The 19,587-nt window shown below is 40.6% G+C and overlaps 1 protein-coding gene across 2 annotated transcripts in view; it reads left to right on the top strand.

Moving 5' to 3' along the window:
- The window catches only part of Aff3 (ALF transcription elongation factor 3), a 539,479-nt gene that overhangs the window by 449,554 nt on the left and 70,338 nt on the right, over positions 1–19,587 (top strand). For both annotated transcript variants that reach the window (XM_090336509.1, XM_090336510.1), the window contains one exon: positions 11,931–11,971. In XM_090336509.1, the coding sequence (XP_090192635.1) occupies positions 11,931–11,971 (41 nt within the window). The remainder of the gene's footprint in view (positions 1–11,930; positions 11,972–19,587) is intronic.

The raw sequence follows: 19,587 nt of genomic DNA, 5'->3' as shown, positions 1-19,587 counted from the left end.
AATCATAGAACAGAAAGCAGAGCTGTTTTTTCTTTTAAAAAGCACCTCTAAAGCCATTGACAGTGCATGTTGATAAGTAGCCATGCAAATTAGTTGAATGAAATGCAGACATGGAATCAAAATGTAGGAGGATTTTGCAGGACAACCCACTTTCCTAAGTACATTTTTCTCAGGATCAGCTTGGTTGATGCTGAAGTTCTTGGCCTGTGAAAATTTATTACCCACAGAGTCAATCTGCATTCAGGCAGCCAAGTCTGAATAAATAGAGTCATTGTGCTTGTCTGGGATTTGTGGCCAGAGTTCATCCAATCAACGTGACATTCACATCCCAGGAGGTTCATAAAAGCCAACACCCTGATATGTGCTCTTGAATCCTGCCAGAACTGTGTAGAATTATATAAACAGGAGTTGAAACAGTAATCAGGACCAGGTTTGGGGGCAAGTCTCCAAAATCAAGTTTCTCCTCCATGAGAAATGAAGTGTATTGTCAAAGTTATGTGTAGCCAAACAAGAACAAGACAGTCTTTACATAAATCATTCCAAGAATCATTTTCCATACCTTCTATGCTCCAAACAACCATGCAAGATATTGGCTTATTGGTCTGGATGAATTACAAATTAGTGATATTTATTATGATAATTTAACCACAAAAATTTTAAGTAAATTTTTAATACCAGGAAATGCCTTGCCCTAAAGGATTATAGGAAAGAGTGTAATTACATGCATTAAATTTAACAGCAACATAGTAGAAAAAGAATGGTTTACAGTTTATTTTTAATCTTGCATTAATCTTTTACCTGAGCTAAATACCAAGTTTGATCATGCTGACATATTGATGCCTTTTCAATATGGAAACATAATGGTAACTGTAATTGAAGATACCTTTGTCATATCATCTTTTTTAGGAAACATCATATATTTGAACTGTCAGTCACAAAGAAACAGATATAAATGTTCAGCATAAGAGTGTGTTTGGCAGACTAGACTAGTTAAGTTACTATCATATCAACAAAATTTTACTGTCACCAAAAGCCAATGAAAATTTCACTTGTGATATCCTGCCACTCTGTGTAAACATTTGCAAAAAAGCATCAGCATAGGTAGATATAAACACATAAAAATTGCCTTTTTCACATTTATCTGCCACAGTTTCCAAAATTGGTCAGTTGACTTTAATGTCACTGAGCATAGCTCACAATGCTGCTTGTGAAATTTTTTAGGAGCTCCTCTTAGGAATCCACCTGAGATTGATATAAGCTTCACTGTGTCCAGCCAGCCCAGGGCCATAGGACACACCTAATTTCAGACTAAGGCCCCTGAATATGGAAATCTGTAAAATGAGACAATTATACAAAAAATTAAAAAGACGACCCATTAAATGTGGGCAAACATACAATTAACACAAAAATGTGTAACCATATTCTTTGTTAAATTGCAAAATTCATAGAAAGAGCTGCATTTTGGGAACTAAGCCAAGTTTTTGCTGGTGGCAGATAGCAATCCCTCACCAAAATTCTCCTTTCAGGGAGCAGGAGAGGGGCCAACATCAGCTGATACGCACTTCACCACAGCATCCAGCAGGCCTGCTGGTTGGCAGAGGAAATGAAATTCTCCTCCAGAGACCATTTCTATTTAACTCAGAGGAAGAGCCCTTTGTCCTGTGACTTTAATGGGTTTTCTTGGTGGTGGTGGTGGTGGTGGTATTGTTGTTTTCCTACAAAGCTTGTTAGAAAGTGGCACCATTCAGAGGTGATTGCTCCTTGGAGTGCTTGCTATCACTCTTCTCCACACTGGCTGGGTGGCCCACACTAAAGGATTTGCCTACAGTTAGTTATTCAGGTGTTTGGTGTAGATATAGAGGAGGAAAGTTTCACATTCATTTTTCCCAGTCTTCTCCAAGTGGGGCTAGTTATCTCTTAAGCACAGTTTTCCTCAGGAGAAAAACTTCTTTTTCATAAAGAGAATTTATGTCTGATTCTTCAAGACCCCTTGGCACTTTCCAGCTCCATCTCAGTCAGATCTGCAGGCAGCAGGTTGTGCATTGTGACATGCCATTGTCTTTAGCAAGTGCAGCACGAACAGCTGCTGACTACTAGATGTGATCAGTACCCCAGCTGAAAAGCTCGAGGATGAATATGATCATCTATTACATAGCTCAAGCACCGCATTAAATCCAACCAGGAGCAGAACTGTCTGAATGCATGTCCAGTGACACAGAACTGAACATTTATTACCAGTGATTTACTTTGTTTCTTTGCCCTAAATGTATGTTTTAGGGATTAGACTGTTCCAAGGAGAGCTGGAGGCCAAAGAGCCATCCAGAAGCTGAAGCAGCAGCAATCCAGCATCACCATCCACATCCCAAATTTAAGCTTGCCCTCCCAAGAGTCAGAAATCGAAATGCACACACTCTTTGTAGAGTATCTCTTAGAAGTCAGCAAGAATTAGGTATGCTGGGTAATATTTTGTGTTTGCTATCACTTTGAAATTACCAATAGACAAGTTCTTGAATATGTGTATATACTCTTTCAAGAAAGGATAATTGTCTTGGCCATGCTCTGTTCCAGAGTGAATGTTTCTGCCACCCTCATGAGTGCCCCTCACAATTCTGGGACAGTGAGCTTAGATCCTTCACCATCACCCAACAGCATGCATGGATTCCACACACACACACACACACACACACACACACACACGCACGCACACACACACACACACACACTTTGCCTAGTGACTGGAGTGGTCTTTACTCCTACTCAGACCTAACCTAGGAATTTCATTCCAACATGTCCTTGTGAAAAGTCTGGAGTAGAAAGAATTCTTCCCCAAGAGTGCCTCTGGCAAGCTTTGAGACCAGTAATATGCCTCTGCCTCGAATTGTCTTTGAGATAAAGCAAAAATTCTCAGAAAACTTAGATTCCTCCTAGCTCCTTAGAGACTCCCATCCTTTCTCCTCATTGGTATTCCCAGAGAAAGCTGTCTTCGGTGTCTGCCAACCTCCATCCAGTGTCCAACCAGTCCTCTTCTCACTTAGCCTGGCAGCATTCAAAATGCATCTATTCCCCTCTCCTTTCATCTTCTATTCACAGTAAGGCTGAGGCAGCATCTGTTGCTCTGTGGAGCCATCACTGGCCTCTTTCCATTACTTACTAGCTTTGCCACAAGGTGATAAATGAAAAGGCTGGGTGTAATGACCATTTTAGGCATCCCCATCTCTCCTCCCCTTCCCTCTCCCTCTCCCCCTCCCTTTCCCCCTTCCCAATCCCTCTCAGTTATTTGATCAGATTTCTAAGGGAAAGCAATTCTGTTTCCAAGCGTTTAAGGTATTTACACTTCTCATGGAAGAAGACATTGTGGTCTGATACTAGAAGTTCAGAGAAAGCCCCTTTCAATGGTTGGCAGGGGAAGACCCTAGGGAAGATTCCAGAGCTCTGGATTCTAAGGCAACTTCTGAGGACTTCCAATTTCCTTTCACTCCATGCGCTCTGCATGACAAGACTATTCACTTTAGGACTTGAGTTCTGAGTCCCACACACTGAGGGAGCCCGACCCTCTGGGAGGAGTCTGATGCTAGTCCTCAAGGGGGTGAGGGAAAGAGTGACTGCATTATCTGCTCACATTGCCCCATACCATCTCTATTTCTCCTGACTCAAGCAGCAGCCCTAAATCTGTGATGGCAAGAGCTCCAGAGCCTAGAAGAGCCACTGCTTTGTTGCAGAGTGCAGCAAATTAGGTGGCACAGATAGTTCATAGCCTCTAGTGAGTAAAATGTACTGGAAATGTTCAATAAAACCAAATAAGTGTCTCCTAATCCCTCTCAGAAAGCCGGACTTGCCAAAAATAGGACCTTCACTAATTTGACCTCAAATGAGCTGTCCAGATCAGTCCATTGGTAAGAGTCTAATCTAGGAGGTAACAACATCAAGGCAGATTTCAAACCCCAAGAGCATTTCCACAGCATATAATAAGGGCCCAATAAATTATCAAATTCCTGGTAATTATAAGCAAATCTAAACAACCTTGTCTGGAGTGTGGGAAACTAAGCTAACTCTTCAAATAGGAAAGTGTGTCTTCTATACTTTTATTTTTAGGTCCAAGACTGGAACTTGAACTTGGTACCTCATACTTTGGCTTTTTGGCTAGTGTTCTACCAACTGAACCATGCTTCCAATCCCATCTTCTATACTTTTTAAAAATTCAATTTTATTGTCAGGGTGATTACAGTTATCTACATACAGTATGTTTCTTGTTGAACATTGTTACGCCCTCTCCCACATTTTTCTTCCACTTTCCCTTTCCCCCAACCCTTCCCCCTCAACCAAATTGTAAAGTTCATTTCCAACATATTGTCTTATGAGAGTACTGGGTACTTGTAGCTAAAACCTATAATCCTAGATAATCAGGAAGCTGAGACCTAGAGGAACAAAGTCTAAAGCCAGACCAAGCAGGAAAATCTTTGAGACTACATTATCAATTAACCATTAAAATGCTGGACCAGGGGTGTGGCTCAAGTAGTAGCACATCAGCAAAACTGAGCAAAAAGAAAAAATGACAGTGGAAGGCCTTGATTTCAAGCTCTAGCATTGGCCCACAAAGCAAGTGAAACAGACTATATAGCTATGGGAACAATATATTTCCACAAAGCTCATCAATAAGAGACTGTAAAAATAATAATAATAATTTATTTATTATCCCCAAAGAAGTTGTTTGTCATCCCCAAAGATTTCTTTTTTCCTTTTTTCTTTTCTTTCTTTCTTTCTTTCTTTCTTTTTTTTTTTTTGCCAGTCCTTGAAGCAGGGCCTGGCCACTGTCCTTGGACACTTTTTTGCTCAAGGTTAGCACTCTGATACTTGAGCACCACTTCCAGCTTTTTCTGTGTATGTGATACCAGGGAATCAAATCCAGGGCTTTGTGCATGCTAAGCAAGTACTCTACCACTAGGCCACGCTCCCAGTACCCCCAGAAATTTCTTATTCACATCCCATTATGGTTGTCAGTTTGGAAGAAGCTCTTCCTGGTGGAAGAAGGCTGAGCTAGGGTCTGGGCCATCAGTGGTCTTATAAGAAACTTAGGAAACCAAAACTAAAATTTGTCATAAAACAGATAACAAACTCCCCAAGGATAAGTGGAACCTGGTACTAACTTATATTTGACTTACATTCATTCAGGGAGAGGGACAACAATGAAAGAAAGCCTAGGAGATCAAGATTGAACCAAACCTCCCAGTATAGGCTGAATCTAAAGAATACAAAAAGAAAGAACAGGAAAATCTAGCCAGCATTGGCTTCATTTTAGGATTTCAACATATGATTTGTTTTCTGCTACCCACATTCAGCTGTTTGCTTGCCTTACTGAGTTCTTCACCCTCTAAAATTCTGCCTTCTTATTATGATCTTACTTATGATGATCTTAATATGGACTTAATAAACGGCAAGTAACATTTGCATAGAGAAGTCTTTATTAGAGCAACCAGACAATGGAAGATGCCCAGAAAAGCATGATTGTCTCCTTTGGTCTCTGACTTATATCTGGTCAGCATTCCCTTTCACTCCCAAAATATTCTTATATGATGATAAATTATACTGCCTGACCCTGTAGGAAACCAGATAAGATCAAAACCTACTGAGCAAAATGCTTCCTAGACGGCACTTCGAGGAAGCTGAAAATGCAAAGTACTTAAAATTACTGAGAAAAAGTAGACAAGGGTTTTTTATTTAAATTTTTTATTTAGTTTTTAGTGTAAAGGCAATATATAGAGAGGTTGAAGTTACATACATCAGGTAATGAGTGCATTTCTTTTCTGAACAGTATTTGTCTTGTAAATATCATTAAATAGGTAAGACACTTAATGGGAGTACATGTAATAATATGTTAAAGAGATCCATCATCTATACTAAAATCTAAAACAATTACATGAAAGTTAAGATAAGGAAACAAAATGTGTTAATAGTTGTAGAAGATATTAAATAGTAAAACAAACTATTAAATGCACTTGAATAAGAACAGTATGCAGAATTTCACGACATGCCTCAGTTAACAACAAAGCACAACTGAACTAAGATTAATTGTGATGGCATTCTCAGTTGAAAGTGGTTCATAGTTTATACTGGTTTGATTAAGGTTTTGACTTTACAACAGCAAGAAAATTATATGTGTTCAATAGTCATCCTACTTCAAATTTGAATGTTAGTCTTTTCCCACACTAATAATCCATGATCTGATCTTCTCCCAGAATGCTGTACAGATAGCAGGATGTAGTCACATCTCAAGGGAAAACAACAGTTTCCTATACAGAATCATATAGGTTAGGTGTAGCTTTTTTTTGTATACTAGAGTCTAAACACAGGTCCTGGAGTATTCTAGACTTGTACTTTGTCACTCGCTTGCACTTGTCACTCAAGCCATACCCCAACCTTCAAATGTATTTTTGAATTAGAATATTTTCTACTAAAGATGGGCTTATCAAGACATACACCCAGTGGAAGCTGAGGAGTATCTGGTAATAGAATGTGGAAATGGCATGTGGAATATGATCAGAATCACTGAGGCGGAGACCCCTCCCTAATTGTTGGTGGAATAAACTTGATACTGTTGATAAATGGAGATTCCTCACGTCTGGAATGATTAAAAGACATTTTCCAACTAGTTAAATTATATTTTTCTCTTAGAATAATATCAAAACTATACTCAAAATCTTAATCCGTGTGTGTGTGTGTGTGTGTGTGTGTGTGTGTGTGTGTGTCTTGGGACTGTTAATGGTATTTTTATTTGACACGTAACAGCATCAGTCTTATATTTCCAACTACAATTTGAACTATTACTCCCAAAATTAATTCCACCTTTGCCCCTGCACCAGTGCCCTCCAATTTTGCATCTTCACCAGTGGTGTCCATTCACAACAAGTGCTGGTATTCCTTTTTTAATGTGATGTAAAGAGGGATTACAGTTATATAAGTTAGGAGTGGAGTACATTTCTTTTTGGACAATGTCACCCCTTCCCTTCCTGTCTCTGTTATTCCCTCCCATTCCCACCCACAAGTTGTATAGTCCATTTTCAACATAGTGTCTGGTAAGTAGCACTGCTGCATTTGTTCACTCTTTGTCCCATCAATATTTGAACAATGTAGGTCTTCTCCCTTTCCCTACTCATTTTTTATTTTTATATATTTACAAGATGTTACATAGAATGTTTAAGCATACTTTGCCCAGCTTCCTGCAATATAAACCTTTTAGTGACTTCCTTTGCCCTGTGAGTAAACTCCACAAGTCTGCACTTGACCTCCAGTGCCCTTGATCTTGCCTTAACTTGCTCTGCTATTTTCCCCAAGAGCTCACTCTCTGTACCACAGTGACCACTTGCGATTATTCAGCTGAACCAGAATTTAACCTGCTTGTTGCTTTTGCTCCCAAACTTCTCCCTACATAAAGTCCTTTGTTCCTTCTGAGCCAGTATCTCCTTTCTTCTTTAGGCCCCCGCCTTATTCTTCCTTATGAGCTGAATCCTTCTGACCCTTCATTATTCAGCTCCACAGCATCCTATCCTCTTTAGCCATACCCTTTGTGATCTCAACTGTTTACATATGAAATTGCTCAAGACTTCCCCACTCTGGACACTAATGAACACAATATGGTAACTTTGCTTCTTTGCCTGTTACCTAAGCCAAACCCAGTTCCTGCACTCAGAGTAAATAATATCTATGTCCAGGCATTAGTTTTGTTTCTATCAAGTAAGAAATTGAATCATTGTGGGCTGCCTCTGAGTTTTAGCCTTTCCCCTTTGTTTTACTCTGCACTCCAATATCCATGAACTTGTTCTATTCTCAACCCAATTACAATAAGGTCATTTAATTTCCTCTTTGATTTCCTTTCAATAACAGATTGTGACTTGTAATTCATTTAGCAGACATTGGAACCTGAATATATACTGATTAGGTTCCCAAGCACCAAGCTTGTTATAATAAAGACATAGAAAAGATGTCTCGTGAGGAGAGGCTGAGAAGTGACTGTTCCTGGCAGAAAATGTGTTTTGTCTCTTAGACTTAAGCTTCAGAGTCATTCATGAATGAGTAATGCATTCAGGAAGATCAATGAAGCATTCTCTTAACTCTCTCAACCAGTTTTGCTGAGAAAGAAATAAAAGGAAAGTTATAAGGAAAAGATGATGAGAGATTTAGAAAGAGAAGAAATATAGTTGCTGTAACATGTGACTTTTGAGGAATGAAATTGGGTGATTCATCTAGTTTACAGTGAGTAGTTTTTCAGACTTCAATCATGAGTAACCTAAGTAATTTTTTTCTTGGCTATTTAATTCCAATGTTTATTTCTTTTATTATTTCCCAACTGAAAATAAAATAACATGCAAAAGCCAAGGGTTTTCTTTTTGTTTATTTCTTATTATTTTAAGAAAAGGGGAAGAAAAAAAGTCTTGGTGGTATCTAACTTAAAATTTTAATGCTATAAGCTTTCTTTTCTCAAGGAATTGCCTAAAACTTAAAACATATTCTTATCCCCTCTTTTAGTGGATATTGACTTGTCCTTTGTGGAGTGATTGGAAATTAACACAATCAAAATCAGAAATTGCAAAAAATTAATGAGTCTGGTAGTGTTCACTGAAGAAATCATGCAGGCAGATTCCAAGAATCAATAATTACAGGAAGGTAATGCTTAGTGGCTGGTAGGTGCCTGGTCTGTAAGCGCAGGAGTACCTTTTGGTTTGAGCATCACGTAGCTGTGCAAAAGCTGCCTTGCCTCAAGTTTCTAAAGCAGCTAGTATTAGTTTTGGCCACGTCATGCAGAGTTGCTTTTAGGAGGTGCCACCATCTGGGATGCATTGATTCATAGTGAGATGGGCAACAAAGTTTCTTACTTTTTATTTTGGTTTTTTTTTTTTTTTGCTTTGCTTCCTAAAATCATTTTCTTCTTTTTTTATTTTATTTTATTGCCAGGGTGATGTATAGAGGAGTTAGTTACATTCATCTAAAATCATTTTCTATCAGGTTTTATATCCGTATATGCTATTTCCCTGGAAGAGTATTTATAAACAGGGAAGTGTCAGTAGCCCTTTCCAGTCCTGAACTATTCCCATGGCACTAGAAGAAAATTTACATTGAGCTTTTTAGTCACATCTCTGTTGGTTTCTATTATCCTAGAAAGGATCTGCCTCCCACACCTCCTATGGAGATAATGTGAAGAGACCATACTAATAATACACTCCACCTTTCTTACAGAGATTTCAAAATACTTCTTGGTATTCAGTCTTGAACAGCCAGAAGTAGAGAGTTGAGTCTTTTTCAAATATCCTTACCAAAAGTAAAAGCCAGCATGCTGAGTGAGAACTCTTTAGGGGTCTAGCCTGAGAACAAAGGTGGGCACCCATCACCTGCTGGGTGCTTTCAGTGAGCAGCTTCTGGGCTGGCTGTCAGAAAGAGATCAGGCAGAAGGGGAGAAGGGGAAGAGCTGTTCTCAGAGACACCTGAGCTGCCTCTGTGACCTCCTCAAGATCTAGGAACAATTCCTTCTCCTTTTATCTTCTCTCTCTCTTTTTTTTTTACTTTCTTTGTTGTATGGGGTTTGAACTCAGAGCCTCATGTTTGCACTGTACAGACTGAGCCGTCCTCTCAGTTCTTTTCTGCTTTTTGGTTATTCTTCAGAAAGATACTAGGTATAACCGGCTCCATCTTAGCCACATGGTGGATGATAGGGAATTCAGTTTAACTGGCGCCGTCTTCTCTCCATGATGGAGGAAGGGGAAGTCCCACGCCTAGGTGATGGGCATACCTGAATTCCTAGGCAGGGGCAGGAATGTGGGCAAATAGCTTACTGGACCTGCTAATCCTGTGCCATGAACTTGCGGAATTCTCAAGCTCTCTGTGACCATGTCCCCTGACCGGGACACTATTTAGGCCCTGACCAGCTCAGGCCCCATTTTGCACCATGCCCCATGTCTGCTGACTCTCCTCAGATCATTATGGTATCCCATTTAGGCTCTCCACTGGAACTGATCTGGTTTGTTGACATTGTTTTTTCTGCTCTTTCTTTCCTCTCCTGCTCTTGTGGCTGTTTTCTAGCAGCATTAAGTGTATAGAGGCTTCAAGTTTTCTGGTGACATGTGTATGCTTGCCATTGCTAGCTTTCTAATAAAGACTCCAATTCCATCTCTCAAACTGTAGCTTCTCTGCTTCTCACAATCAGATTACCGTATAAGAGCCTCTTGCATTTTTACCCTGAGAGACAGCCTCAGACCATAACTCTCCTACCTGTATCTCCCTAAGAGTTAAGATTACAGGCACATACCATCATTACCTAGCTTTTTTGTTGAGATTGAGTCTAACTTGTGTCCAGGGGGCTCAAATCACAAAACTCTGAATCACAGCCTCCCAAGTTCCTAAGATTATAGGCCTTTGGTATATGTTGAGCAGATGCCTTTCTTTCTTGAAGTAGTTCTGTAACACTGACATGCCACAACACTTTTGGCCTTCATTTACTGGGATCCAGGGGATAGCAATCCATTCCATTGTCAACAGTGGCCTGGACATGGACTAACTGACTCATTCTACATTCTATTCAAAGAAGGGAAGGGCAATGGGAGATGTTGATGGAGAATTATACTCAAGGTCCATAATGAATGAATGCTGAACTGTCCTAGGACATGAAGCTCCCAGGTCTTACATTTAATGGTTTTTCTTAAATCATTGTTGTTGTGCCACTTGGGGGAATGATCTTAAGCTCCTCTGACTTCTTAGTTCTTTTTTTTATTATCAAAATTTTTTATTAAAACTAAGTTTTTAACATCATGTTTCAAATGTCATGTTCTACAGGCTGTTCTTTTTATAAGTCCCCCAAGCTTATTTTCTCAGTGAACCTTCTCAAGTCTGCCTTCTCTATTACCACCACCTATTACTATTTCACTATAGCTCCCCTATATCATTTTAAAAGGACAATTCCTCAGTGTACAAAGCAGGACTTTCCTATTCTTTAAAGGACTTTAACATACTTGGCCACAGTCTCTAAATGCCAGAGATGAGCCCCTTCTTGAGACTCCTGCTTACTTTCAGACACACCTGGGATGGGGACTAAGAAATGCCCTGCTTCAAAACCATTGCTGGAAGCTAAGCAGCCCAGAACTGTCACCTTCCCACACTACATCCCTCCTTGCCTTTAAAATTCTACCCCATTCTTAGTAGAAAGGATTCCCTGATGGATTCATTTATTTAATGTTCACTCAGCAGCTATTTACCTAGCTAATAGTCCCTGCCACTGTTTGAAGAGCCGCAGGTCCCATCCAGACACTACTTACCTACACTTTCCTGCTGGTTCCACCTTAATCTTTTCATTCTCATGTTGCTCAAAGTACATTTCTGCCATGAATATGCCCATTCACACCCCTTCTCCCAGCATCATACAATATCTATAAATATTCCAGAGTGGACCTCTAAAAATATCGTTCAGTAACATTGTCACAGTAATAGTGCTATTCCTCAAAAATCAATAATCCTGAGATTCTAGTTAGTGTTCCATTTTCAAACTGTGGAGGCATTTTCCAATCCATCTAAAAAGACGGCCACAAGTTATACTGTACCTAAAATAGTGGCAGAGGTATGGAGGGTCTTACAGGGAAAAATATTAAGTAATGAGAAAGTGATTTCAGAGAATAGAAACACAATAGCTTCAGTCTTTGCTCTTTATCAAGATCTGTCCAACCCCAGGGGTCTATTTCTTGGGACCTCATGCTCATCCCTCGGTGATAAGTGCACATTGCCTCTTCCGAAATGCTCTTTTCATAACATGATAGAGCCCTCTACTGTGTTGTTAGTCGTTTAAAATTTGGCCACATGACAAAAATGTGTGTAACATGGGGTTTTTAAGTGTTGATTGAGCACATAATTTAAAAGTCAGAATATTAAATAAACATCTCTGCCCTTTCTTCCAGCAGGCAGCCCAGAGAACAGCTCTCCACGCTCTATCTGACAGGTACATTTTGTCATTTTTATGAACTATAAATTGCTTTATGAAACATTGAGCCCTATTTATTGTGGCATATAATTCATAATCAGATTTTGTCCCTAAAGAATCTGTGAACCAGGATGTTAAACATTTTGCATGCTTGGATTTGTCATGCATGTGTGGAGTTTATTACTGCAAAAATTGCCTTGTTGTATTTCACATAAACTATGAAGAATCCCTCATTGTGCAGTGAAACGAGAGACAAGAAACTTAGGGGAAAAGGCTTGAATGCCACAGTAAATTCTGAACTTTGGAACTGGTATAGACCCAAGCTCATTTTTTCAGCAGTAAGTACCCCATGTATTTTATGATGTTTTCTTCCATCTTTCCATATCCTTTCACCAAGACCGATCTATCTTATGATGGGATTTTCTCATACAGGACTGTTGCATGTAACCCAGTAATTCATAGTCCAGTGTACCTGACTTCTTCTTTCTGCTTTAGTTTGTTCCTCCAGGGTTATCAAATTAGATATGTAAACCTAATTTTTAAAAAAATGCTAATTCACATCCCACTTTGCCATAGTACTCTGCAGGTCACAACTAGAAAATGAAAAGGAGATTTAGACTTCAGCCTGACTAACCTGGGGTGGGATGATGTGCTTTTAGTTCTTTTCTGTGCCTAAAAAGATAGGATTTTTTTTCACATATCTTATACCTTTAGGAGTCAGCTGGCCTAGGAGAGGCTCATTGGTGCCCCCAGATGATTAAAAACTGCCACCAACCAGGTCCAGGGATAGGGTAGCAAAATTCTTGATGAGATAAACCAATGTCAAGAACATGTGTTTGCAAAGGACCTTACCCTTCTTACATTTTCATTCCTAATAATGTGCCTCATAAATGCCTTTTCTTCTGGGCATTGTCTTCAGTGCAGATGTGGGGGGCAGTACATGGCCACGAGGCTCCTTTATAAAGGTGAGTCTTTGGTATGGAGCCTGCCCTGCAAATGCCAGTAATGTGGAAAATATGCAGGTTGCTGTTGGGAAGAAGCAAGGCTATGTGCACAGCATATGAAGTGCCTTGAATACGATTAACTTCCCTTCATAAGTAGTAAATAGTAGATAACTCTGATCAGAAAAGGGATTCGCGTGATTTATCAAGCTGAGTGATTGTGCATTTGCAGAGAAGCTGGAGGTCAATCTAGAAATCTAGGGCCAGAGGAGCACAAGGAAATTGCCAGAACTAAGAAGTTAATCATACCGTGGGACTGCTTCCATCTGTCTCAGGGCGACAGAGCTGCTGCACAGGAGCAGGCATGGTTTATAGCACCAGATCAGAAATTAATATTTTCTGCAAAACCTCAAGCATCATTTGCAGTAACTTGGGTTTTATAAAAATGGAGCATAATTTCATATGAATAAATCACATTCAGCTAGAAATATGAGAGGCAAGAAAAAAACAGGGCTTGACTTAAAAAAAAAAAAAAGCAAGCAAGAAAGCCAACATGAAGGCAGTTGTTGAAGTGATGGCACTTGGAGGGCACAAATAACCATGTAGTTAAATTGTGCATGTAATCATCTTCTGAAATGTCAGCTTGCAGCTCCAGCCACGGCTACTTTTTTGTAGCCTTGGAGATGCATCACCAGACTGTAACCTGTCTGCCCATCTGGCAGTAGCTCAGGTCCAAGATCCATTTATATTTAGATCCAGACAACTGACATTGATTTATTCATTTATTCCACAAATATTTATTGAGCACCAGGCATTCTCGGTAGGGTGCTGTACTAGGACTGGGCACCATGAATGAGAAGCTCTCAGCTTTGCTGACCAGAGGGAAGTGGCCTTTGTAAGGAGCGAGGTCTCTTTAGCCTTACATATCTGCTGCTTTGCACTTTTCTTTCTCTCAAACAAATCTTATAAATGCAACATACTTTTCTATTAAGGGAATCAAATGAAATTAAGAGAAAAAAAAAGGAGTTTCACCTCCACCTAGGTAACCGAACATGAAATTATCTGTATCCCAAAAGGAGACCTAAATTGGCCCACTGTAAAGGAGAAAGGCAAGGTGGCCACCTGACTGGCAGGACAATGGCTTTGTCTTCAGCTCTTATCCTCCTAATCCCTAGTTAAGTGGTTTAATTTCAACAGATAAATGAGAGTGTGTTAGGGGAGGGGAAGACACCAGCCCAAAAGCAGAACCCTGGGTACCATTTTACTCTGTCCTTGACAGTGTAAAAGGAAGTACAGTTGTCTCATACTGCTAGCAGTTGATCTCTTCTTTAAGGGTCGGGAAAGGGGGTAGGAGCACTTCAAAGAAAATCTTAACTTCTCAATTTTGACAGGTCCATATCAACCCTGCCCTGAGGCTCTCTACCCCAAATGTCCCTAATTCCTCTGCTTTTTGTTAGACATGATGGGATGCTGCATGGGACATTAGCAAGCATGAAATGCTCACTCCTTAACCTGGTCTGGAACTGGTTTGGGGCAAGTTTTTTTAGCCATCTGAATCTGAAGTTACCCAGTTACACACAGTATGAGGATAGCATCCTCCCTGCCAGGAACAGAAAAGATGAATTACCATCACAAGGATGGTAATTATGCTACTACATAAACTCTCTCATTCAGTGGCTTGGAGATTCTCTTTGATTTAAGCCTTTCCAGAGGCTTAACACCCAGCAGAGAAAAATAGTAGATTATGGGTTCAATTATGAAGCAACTGAAAACTAATAGTGTGGGTTTGTTTGTACACCAACATTCTAGGAAAACGAATGCCAAAAATCCCAAGAAATGTCCCTTGCCTTTTTCCACCAATCTCTCTTTTGTAATAGGTTCTAATCTAGCCTACTAGCTCCTAAAAGCTAAATGCAGAATTCTAGGTGAGGTCCAGACACAACTCCAAGTCATTACTACCCATCCCTCTGGCTTCACCTTCCCGTCTTGCTTACTTACAAGTCATCCCCGGGCCCTTTCCTGATACTTTTCCAGCAAATATCCAAGAATTGGTATCATTTTATTATTTCAAAGCAAGTAATACTTGTTTTAAAAACAGTCCTTGTCAGATAACACAGAGGGAGCCCTATTTGAAGCAGTGTGAAGAGTGATAAGTGATACCTGAGCTCCCTCTGAAGTGCTCTCCCTCTAACCAGGCTCTGTGACAGCAGAGTGCCTGGGCCCTAGAGCTCCTATGGAAAGCCACATAAGTGTCCCTCTCAGCCCTTTGGTGGCCATTAGCTCAGTCAGCTGCATTAATACTGCATTAACGACAAGAGCAAACATAGACTGTAGGGCCTAAAACTCAGCTTTTTAAAAGCCCCCCTAGTACTAATTTCCACAATAAAACTGAATGGCTCCAGAGAAGCCATTGAGGCCTATCAGGTAAATAATACACAGTTTAAAAGGTCCCAAACATGTATTTTACACAATAGAAAAGAGCCTTGGAAGAAGTTACAATCTTTTGAGTAAATAAATAAAGTTGTATAAAGCCACTAATTGCCCTTTAAAATGGTTTAGTGCGCCTGGGAATGCCTCAGGATTAATATGGACTTGCTGCCTGATATCCTGCCAAGGCGAAGGTAGCTGGAGGGACCTCTAGATGAAAGTGTTTTAACCTCCTTGTTAAAGCCCAGAATTGCCTGTGCCTGAAGGGACAGAAGGGTGACATGAGCTGAGACCCACTTAGAAGAGCTCTGACCTCTCTAAAAAAAGAACGATAGTGCTGATGACTGCACACTACCATGAACATACAATGCCATCGAAGAGTGTACATTTGAAAATGGTGAAAATACATCCTATGTATTTTACTACCAGTTTTACGTATACAAATGGGGGTGGGGTGAATGGATACCTATATACCCAGGTTAAGGAGCATCCTTAATCTGAAAACCTGAAATCTGAACATCTCCAATCTCTAAAACCTTTTGAACACCAGCGTTACACAACATATGGAAAATTTCACACCTTAAACTTCTTTTCATGCATAACATCTAAACTTGGTACAAAATTACCTTCAGCTTATATGTATAAGGTATGTATGAGACATAAGTAAATTTCATGTTTAGACTTGGATTCCAACTCCAAGATATTTCCTTATGTGTATACATATATGTACATAAATACATATGTGCATATATGTGTGTGAATGTATACACCCACAAATATTGCAGAATCTGAGAGGGAAAATATCTGGAACACTTCTGATCTCAAGCATTTTAGATAAGGGATACTCAAGCCGCACTAGTCTCCCAAATGCGCTGTTTCTCCAGGGCCTCAGTGGGAAGCCATTGTTATCACACAGGTTTAGAGTGCTAGGGTACTAGCCTGGGTATTCTTTTCTTCTCTTCTATTGGGGGAGGCTAATTATTACCTTCTGGTTTCATGGGCCTCACAGCAGTCCATAAACTTAGAAGGGACCATAGGGAGCTGGATTCTCCATGGATCAGTGGCCAAACCTTTAGTGATACTTTATGGCATGTCTAACATTGATCATTATAATTCCATTCTCTTCCGAGCTCATTTTCTTAGACTAAGTTGATAAAATTACCAGAGATAAAATATTTAAAACCTAAGAATTATTTTTTTACTAAAAGTCTTTGTCTTGTCAGCATTTCAGTATTTCATACACTTCTAAAAGTTTTCCCTTCTAGATTTAGTATATTTGTGATATATTTAGTTTTTACTTAACCTTACAACCTCTTTTTTTTTGCCAATACCAGGACTTAATTCAGAGCTCTGTGCTCTTGTTCAGCTCTCTTATTCATAGCTGGCATTCTACCAATTGAGCCATACCTCTAGCCTAGCAGTTTGCTGCCTAATTTGAGATAGAGTCAGACTTTTTTTTTTACTATAATTGGTATTTTACTTGTAATTTGGGGAATATTAATAAAAATTTTCTGTCTCAGAATTTTCTCCCTTGGCTGCCTTGAATGGGAGTTTATTTAAATTACAATTACATTTTTTTAATATTTTAAATCTCACTGGGTTGGAGAAAACTAGGCAAAGCCCATGGAGTCTTCCTTAATTCTACCTCCCCTCTTCTCCCATCCTCTCCCTTGCCCCACCCCTTTTTGTCCCCTAGGACAGTCCCACCCTGCCATTTGGCTCTCTGGACTTGGACTTCACAGAGCCAGCTGGACCATACTTCCCAGCCAGCTGCTAACTCTTGGCAAAAGGCCTACCTCTCTTCACCTCCACTCCCTAGGTAGCTAGCCTCCTCTTCTGATGACCTGCTCCCCTCAAAACCTTCATAGAGGCAGCCTTGGATCAGTGTTAGCCTTGCTAGGCTGGCTGACCTTTGCTGACTGCAAATTACAGCCCAACAGGGGAAAGGAAGGTTAATGTGATCTCTGCTGGCTGGAGCAATCTGACCTTTCTGACTCTGTCCAACCCAAATGCTGGCAACCCAAGCCAGTGGCTGACAGCCATGCCCTGTCCTTCTGCTGGCCCGCAGCTTGCAGCACCTGACTGTGTTCTCACTAGGCAGTAACAAATCTCTGCCATGTGTATCCAGGTATTTAGGGACAACCATCTGATCTACTCAATTCCTAGCAAGTTCTCATTCTTTCTTCTTTTCTGTAATTCTTTGTAGCCGTGCCTCCATTTTCACAAGGCCTTCTGCCCATAGATGCTCTCATGCAGAGAGGCAAAATGTCTCACTGCACTACTCACTAATCAGATCAGTTAAAATGTTGAGGCAGAACAATTGCTTGTGAAAGACAAAACATGGCCCATCTTGCACATTACAGACTGGCTTGGCCTGCTCACTGGCCTGATCTGGTAAATTGAACTGAACCGTATTTAGCCCAACCCATGCTAAGAGTCTGAAGCCCTGGCAGCTCCCCACTCCACTTCTTCATGTCTCTGTTTGCTTTGATCGCAGCCAGTGACTCAGAGAGCCACTTTAGGTCTTCATCTTAAAATGAAGACAGTAACCTCTATTCAGCTCATCTAATCCCAGAGCTGGGAGGAGCCAAAGAAAATACTAAAGGGCACTTGGCAAGCACAACAAATTGAGGAGTTGGTTGTCTGTAGGATATGCAAAGGAGATCCAGATTCTCCCAGAGTCATTGCTCTAGCTACTTAATTGTAATTTAAACCGGACCAGGTGCCTTTGATAATGTTGAAAGATGACCACAATGCCAGATGAAAATCCTGCGGTCTTGGACAATAGCATGTGATCTTTGGGATGTTAGATTACTTCCAGATCTGTACTGTAGCATGCTTACTGACACCCCCCCCCCCCCCCCCCCCGCTTCTTGCTGGCGGCTGTCACTATCCCATTTTATCCCCAAACAGCCCTCTGGGGCCGGGGTCCTTATAACTATTTTACAAATCGGGAACCAAAGTGGACAGATGATTGCCCAAGGTTAATAATGCTCAGAATAGAGTCAACTAGAGCCCAAGTTTCCAGCACTGGGCACACACCAGCCTCTGTACTCTTCTGAAACCCCTGAAAATAGGACGGACAAACTCTGCCCTTAGTCACAGGCCCAGCACACACCTGAGGGCTGCACCTACAGACAAGGGCTTCTCCATTCTCCTGCCCATCATGATGGATTCCACTGGGACTTGCTTGCTAGAACCTGCTTCACCAAGCTCTGTCCCTCCCAAGCAAAAAGGGTTAGGGAGTGAAGCAATCTTTCTGTTCTCTACACTTAAAATAGAACATGACAGACCCCTTGAAAAGTGCAGTGGTCAGGTTTAGACAGATTTATATGATGAGAAGAGCAAAGCCAACATTATTTCCTATGATTTCTGTTTCTTGAAGATCTTTTCCCATTCCAGCTGGCTGGAAAACCAGTACCTAGCTAGACACTAACATTTAAAAAGGAAGCACAGATTTTGCTCCTGTCTCTACAGCAATCTGTGCCCTATGGACCTGCAGAATGTGAATCTCACTCATACAGATTGTTGCTCTTTGTACCAGCTACTAGTTTTGCCAGCCTCCCTGCCTGAGTGAAGTAAAGTAGCACTTTATTTACTGAATGTCACTGGAGACCACACATGCTCCTTGGATGTGGGGAGTGAAGTAATGTAACAGTAGGGGTTCCACCAAATTGGCTCAAACCCTAGCTTTCATCACAGACCCATTCCATGACTTCATCCACCGACATTTTCATTCATTCTACTGTGCTTACACACAGACAGGCTTTTCTGCCCATCTATAGTATGCCCTCCTTCTTTATACCTTCACATAGCACCCTCCACTCACCTCTTAATGGCAATCATCCCTGATCTTTTAAACCACTTTTTCTCTTGTCTTTCATGTATGACAGACTCCATCTTGTGCCTGAATCCTGGTGACCTGACTTGATTCTCTCTTTTTCTCATTTCAAGAGGAAAGAATAATAATGATATCAGTCCACAATACAGCAATGTGGTCAGGCCTTAGTAGATTATTTTAGGATCTGGGTATTGTCCCTGAGCTTTTTTATTCAAGGCTAACACTGTACAACTATGAGCTACAATGCCACTTCTTTGTTTTCTGCTGGTTTATTGGAGATAAGAATCCCTTGGACTTTCCTGCCCAGGCTGGCTTCAAACCATGATCCTCAGATCTCAGCTTCCTGAGTAGCTGGGATTACAGGTGTAAGCCACTGGCACTCAGCCCCTTAATTCTTCACCTAGGACCCCCTAGTCATTTTTCTC

Source organism: Megascapheus bottae, chromosome 7 (assembly GCF_031878675.1).
Source record: "Megascapheus bottae isolate mThoBot1 chromosome 7, mThoBot2.hap1, whole genome shotgun sequence".
NCBI classification, from domain to species: domain Eukaryota; kingdom Metazoa; phylum Chordata; class Mammalia; order Rodentia; family Geomyidae; genus Megascapheus; species Megascapheus bottae.
This window is presented reverse-complemented; position numbering and strand designations above follow the sequence as displayed.